General features: G+C 36.7%; 1 protein-coding gene across 1 annotated transcript in view; it reads left to right on the top strand.

Moving 5' to 3' along the window:
* The window catches only part of psmd1 (proteasome 26S subunit, non-ATPase 1), a 39,777-nt gene that overhangs the window by 31,410 nt on the left and 2,367 nt on the right, over positions 1-6,000 (top strand). Inside the window, exons 20-23 of the mRNA XM_058072783.2 lie at positions 1-104; positions 2,897-2,989; positions 3,068-3,154; positions 5,648-5,809. The exon at positions 1-104 is cut by the window's left edge and continues 66 nt beyond it. Of these exons, the coding sequence (XP_057928766.1) occupies positions 1-104; positions 2,897-2,989; positions 3,068-3,154; positions 5,648-5,809 (446 nt within the window). The remainder of the gene's footprint in view (positions 105-2,896; positions 2,990-3,067; positions 3,155-5,647; positions 5,810-6,000) is intronic.

The raw sequence follows: 6,000 nt of genomic DNA, 5'->3' as shown, positions 1-6,000 counted from the left end.
GCTTGCTCGTCTTTACCCAGTTCTGGTTCTGGTTCCCCCTCTCCCACTTCTTGTCCTTGGCCTTCACACCCACCGCCATAATTGGCCTCAACAAGGATCTCAAGGTATTGGGGTGTCTTTATCTATACTTTGTATCGGTTCTTAATTTATCATCTGCAACGCCATGGCTAGCATGTCTTCAAAAGGGACGAGTGAGTTTCTAGTCTGTTTATTCGAAGCACCCAACAGAAAGTACATTATGCTGGTTCCCAGTGTAAGCAAGACAAAGGGTGGCATTCATCACATGTCAGCCAGCTCGGCTGTTAATCACCCACACTTTTAGAGAACAACTACTAGACACATGTTTTAAGGCGGATATTTTTTAATGATATTTGTTTCTATATCAGTGCTTCTCAATCGCTTTTGGCTGCGGGACCCGCCATCAATCACCCTTCAGTCAAAAGCAGCGACACAAATTGCTGACATTTTTGAATGTAAAGTTATTTAGATAACATTTCGGTCCGTTTGACCTTCATCAGACATATTATCCCATCTCCGCCCTACACACATATTATATTATATATATATAACATTGATTCATTCATTTTCTACCGCTTTTTCCTCACGAGGGTCGCGGGAGTGCTGGAGCCTATCCCAGCTGTCTTCGGGCGAGAGGCGGGGGGTACAACCTGCACTGGTCGCCAGTCAATCACAGGGCACATATAGACAAACAACCATTCACACTCACATTCATACCTATGGACAATTTGGAGTGGCTAATTAACCTAGCATGTTTTTGGAATGTGGGAGGAAACCGGAGTACCCGGAGAAAACGGGAGAAAAAAATTAACAAGCTAGAAACAAAATGAAAGTGACTTATTTTTAAGAATAAAATAATTGTAATAATAAAAAAGAAAAAAATACTGACAAATGTAATATGTAAATATTTTTCTTCAGGGACTAAAAAAATTAACTAGCTAGAAACACAATGAAACGGATTTATTTTATTATTTATTTATTATTATTATTTATTTATTATTTATTGTAATAATACAAAGAAAAAATATAGCAATAAGTACAGTAATCCCTCACAATTTCCACAAAGTTGGATTTCTAATGTCTAAATGGAATAATTTCAGAGCATAGAAATCCTGTTTCAGACCTTCTACAGTGTTAGAGCCCTCTAGACATGAAATAACATCCCTATAGTCACAATCATTCATTCATTTTCCACCGCTTTTCCTCATGAGGGTCACGGGGGGTGCTGGAGCGTTTACTGGTGGCCAGCCAATCACAGGGCACATATAGACAAACAACCATTCACACTCACATTCATACCTATGGACAATTTGGAGTCGCTAATTAACCTGGCATGTTTTTTGGAATGTGGGAGGAAACCGGAGTACCCGGAGAAAACCCACGTATGCACAGGGAGAACATGCAAACTCCGCACAGAGATGGCCGAGGGTGGAATTGAACCCTGGTCTAGATTTTAACATAATATGAAATTTTTTTTATAATAATTCAATTCAAACACATGTACAAATAGGGGCAACCATGCCAATGATTTAAAAACAGTTTTATGATTTTTTTTTATAAAAAATCAGTAAAACCCAAGTAAGAATGTTAAGTTCTCAAATATATTTTGTAATAATTTGCAATTTTTTTTTATTTCAATTTGAAATCTAAAAAGACTGCAACAGTTACAAGGCTGCCTGGAGGGCGCTTACTTTTTTTAGTTCACCCTCTTCCTGCTCTGAGCGTGTTTTTAGCTACAATTTCAAAAATGATGTGGCAAAAAAAAAAAACTGTATAAAGGTTTTCAGTACACTTCACTGGGGAGTTGAATCACAGCTTTTGCACATGATGAGAAATGGGGGGGGCACATGTCAAACGTCCAGACAGGGAACAATCTGTGCAAATGGTTTCAACTCTCCCGATACGCCGCACACTAAACCAAGCAGGACTTCATGGGCCAAGGCCAAGAAAGACCCATTGCTGGGGAAAAAAAAAAAAAGACTCTTCTGCCTGAGGATACCTGAACACACCACAATCCTTCTGGGGGAAAAAGTTCTGCAGGCAGATGGAATAAAATCCAACTTTTTGGCCATGCACACCAACAGTTTGTTTACAGGCAGCGAAATGAAGCTCACAGGGAAAAAGAACAAGATCCATAATGTTTTGGGGCTACTAGAGGCCTCCACTGTATCACAGGAATCATGAAATCAGAGTATTACTAAGGGGTTTTACAATAAAATATGCTACCCAGTACTAGAAAGCGAGGTTTGAGTCGCAGATCATGGGTTCTCTAGCAAGATCAAGACCCAATCCACACATCCAAAAGTGGGCAGTTTTAAACTGGCCATCAATGAGTATTGATCTTAATCTTGGTATCCTCCTGGACCCCCACCTTTTCATTTGAACCCCACATGAAACAGTTACCTTCCCACCTTCAAAAAACAACTAAAAACCCACCTTTTTAAATCTGTTTTTAATGTCTAACTTTTTATACCTGACTGCTCCGCCCCGCCCCGCTATTACTCATGTTTTAACTGTGTATTAACCAATGAATGTTGTATTTTAACGTATCTTTTACTCTGTTTACTTGCTTTTATTCAACTCCCTTCTTCTGTAAAGTGTTTGAGTATTTTGAAAAGCGCTATACAAATAAAATGTATTATTATTATTATTATTAATTCCATTGGAAATCTTCATCGGGAGCCGATATGTAGCGTAACCTTTTGCTAGCGAGTGTGTGGTGAAGCTCGCTGGTGTTGCAAGGTGTCACTACGCCAGTAATATAGTTCTTTGGCATAACAATCTTAACAACAATGTCAATGTGGTTTGGTTAATATGCAAGTTATTTAATAGGTAAAATTGCACTTTTAAGCGGACATACTGTGTTTTTGTGTGTCAGATGCCCAAGGTGCAGTATCGTTCCAACTGTAAGCCGTCTACCTTCGCGTACCCACCAGCGTTGGAGGTTCCCAAGGAGAAAGAGAAGGAGAAGGTGATCTCAAATGTTGCTCTGTCATGTAGTTGTCACGGCATGTGGGATTATACGCTAACATTGTGTTGCGTGCGCCAGGTATCCACTGCTGTTCTCTCCATCACGGCCAAAGCAAAGAAGAAGGAGAAGGAGAAAAAAGAAAAGGAGGAGGAGAAGATGGAAGTGGTGAGTTCTTTTGTTGTTCTTTTTTCTCGTCACATGGTGATTGTTGGCAGCTGCTTTTACTCCGCTGTGTGTCCAAGGTAAGAACGTTCGTGTGTTTAGACGGGCTGCATTCCAGCTCTACTATCTTTCATTGGCTCGGTCAGCGTTGGTGCCGACAGACTCATTGGGAACCATCTTGTATCGCTTCATTCATCTTTCAACGACTCCTTGTTAAGTTTAGTTAGGAGGAGGCTTGGACCTACTTCTCTACAAATTTATATTTCCTTACAATTATATAATCTAGCTGGCCTGTATTTCCAAATACAGTCATCCCTCGCTATATTGCGGTTCCATTATCGCTCCCAATTTATATTGTGCTTTTTCAGAAATCTGTAAATGAATAAACGATTGCTGTTTGGTGGTAGAAATATATAGTGTTGTGGTCACAAAACATTCAGACATTAGCTTGCATTACATTGCACTGCATGAAGTCAGCCATTAACCCTCCTCTTGTGTTAGGGTCGGCACCGACCCGTTTTACATTTTAATGCATAAAAAGAATCACATAACATTTGTTTATTGCATCAATAAATATATATTGACTTTGTCAGGAAACTCTATTTCAACAAAATAAAACCAAAAAAATATTTTGTACTACATTTTAAAATGGTCTGGCTGAAATTATTATTTGTTTTAATTATTATTTTTTAATTGTTTTTAGTTTTTTATTTATTTTTAAATTTTTTGAAATTATTTTTTTATGATAATTTTTACTACATTTTAAAATGGTCTAGTTGAAATTATTGTTGTTTTTAATTATTATTATTATTTATTATTATTTTTTAATTTCTTTTTTAAATTATGACTTTTTTATTATAATTTTTACTACATTTTAAATGGTCTAGTTGAAATTATTGTTATTTTTAATTATTATTATTTAAAAAAAACATTTTTAATTTTTTTAATTTTTTTTTTTAATTATGACTTTTTTATTATAATTTTTACTACATTTGAAATAGTCTGGTTGAAATTATTATTTTTTATTATGATTTTTTAAATTATAATTTTTACTACATTTTAAAATGGTCTAGTTGAAATTATTATTTTTAATTATTATTTTTTTAAAAAACATTTTAAATTTTTTTAATTTCTTTTTTTTAATTATGACTTTTTATTATAATTTTTGCTACATTTTAAAATTGTCTGGTTGAAATTATGACCACTGTATTGTTCGGGTCGGTTTGGACCCGGTTATAATAATATGACTATAAAGCAATATTTTGAGCCCCAACTGAAATCATAAGTGTACAATTAGCCAACACAATGACAACCAGCTCCTCTTCTCATCATGGAAGCTTCAGGGGATTCTCATTTTGACCGCTTTTCCAGTATACCAGCAGAAAAACAAGGTCCAGACATGTGAGGGGAATTCACTCATTTGATTGGCTGATTTCACATTTACAATTTGGATCATGGAAAGAATGGCAAGAAGTAGAGTGAACCAAGATCTGGACCTGTTCTGCTTTTTCATTTCACTTTATACTAAAGTTCTGGAACTGAAAACAATAACTTTTTCTACCTTTTCTTGACATTAATATATATGGGTCAAAATTTGAACTGAACAAAATAGATGTTTCTTTAGTGATTAATACTAAAATTAGAAAATAAATAAAACTAATTGATTTAAGAGATATGTTATATAGCCCTCAGTAATAGCCAGGTAACAAAAGAATTCAATTCATTAATATGATTATTTTGAGGTTCATTTTACCATTTTTGAAAATTAAAATTGATGTGTATAGTGACAAAAAAGGCCTCCATGCCCAACATTTCATGGATGAGGAAGCCTAAGAAGGTAACCAAGACATGAGAACCAAATTTGATGGTAACTTATTGTTTTTAGTGTATTTTATAGCTGATTTAATACATGGGTCAAAACCGATCCGTTAACATAAGAGATGATACCAGAAAGCTAACACAAGAGGAAGCCTATTATTAGTCAAATATTGAAGCAAAAGTGGTAGAAAATGAACGGATGAATGAATAATATTAATATGAGGCTGCACAGTGGTTAGTCGGGTGGTTAGCACGTAGGCCTCACAGCTAGGAGACCCAAGTTCAATTCCACCAATTGCATGTTCTCCCCGTGCATGCATGAATGAATGAATGAATGAATGAAGCAAATTTGATTCTTTTTGTCTCAAACCTAGAAATGGCTAAATGAACTAAGACAAATAAGTCATTCAGAAGATGCCATCAAATATGTACTGATATGCAGTATTCTACACTGGGTGGTCAGTAATATTACACTGATGAACCACCTCAGGAATTGCTGTACAAAAACCAACATGTTTGACTATAGGGGTGCTACTTCCTGTCTTGAGGGCTCTAAGACGAATTTATACGGTTTTCTATGACAATATTCAATCCTGCTTTGCAAAAATTCACTTATCACGGTCTGGTTCCGGAACCGATTACCCACCATAAAAACGAGGGATTACTCTGCTGTGACAGGAGGTGCAGGAGGGCGAGAAGGAGAAGAAGGACGAGGAAAAAGAGAAGAAGAAGGAGTCTGAGCCGAACTTCCAGCTCCTGGAGAACCCGGCCAGAGTGATGCCGGCCCAGCTGAAAGTCCTCAACATGCCCGAGAGCTGTCGCTACCAGCCATTTAAACAGGTAACCATGCTTCTACATACAGGGGGCAAAAAAGTTGGGTTGGGGGTGACGAAACGCACTTTGAAAAAGTGATTTATTGAAAACAACCCACCCGACTTGACCTAACCTGCATTCTTAATAGCTGTCTGGTGGCGTGCATCGTAGTCCTCTACGCCAGCACATGTGGACTTATGCATATGAATAGCGGTCAA

The sequence above is a fragment of the Doryrhamphus excisus genome, linkage group LG4 (assembly GCF_037039965.1).
Source record: "Doryrhamphus excisus strain RoL-2023G ecotype Guam linkage group LG4, RoL_Dexc_Guam_v1.1, whole genome shotgun sequence".
NCBI classification, from domain to species: Eukaryota; Metazoa; Chordata; class Actinopteri; order Syngnathiformes; family Syngnathidae; genus Doryrhamphus; species Doryrhamphus excisus.
The sequence above is the reverse complement of the archived record's forward strand: the minus strand, read 5'-3'. Positions and strand labels throughout refer to the sequence as shown.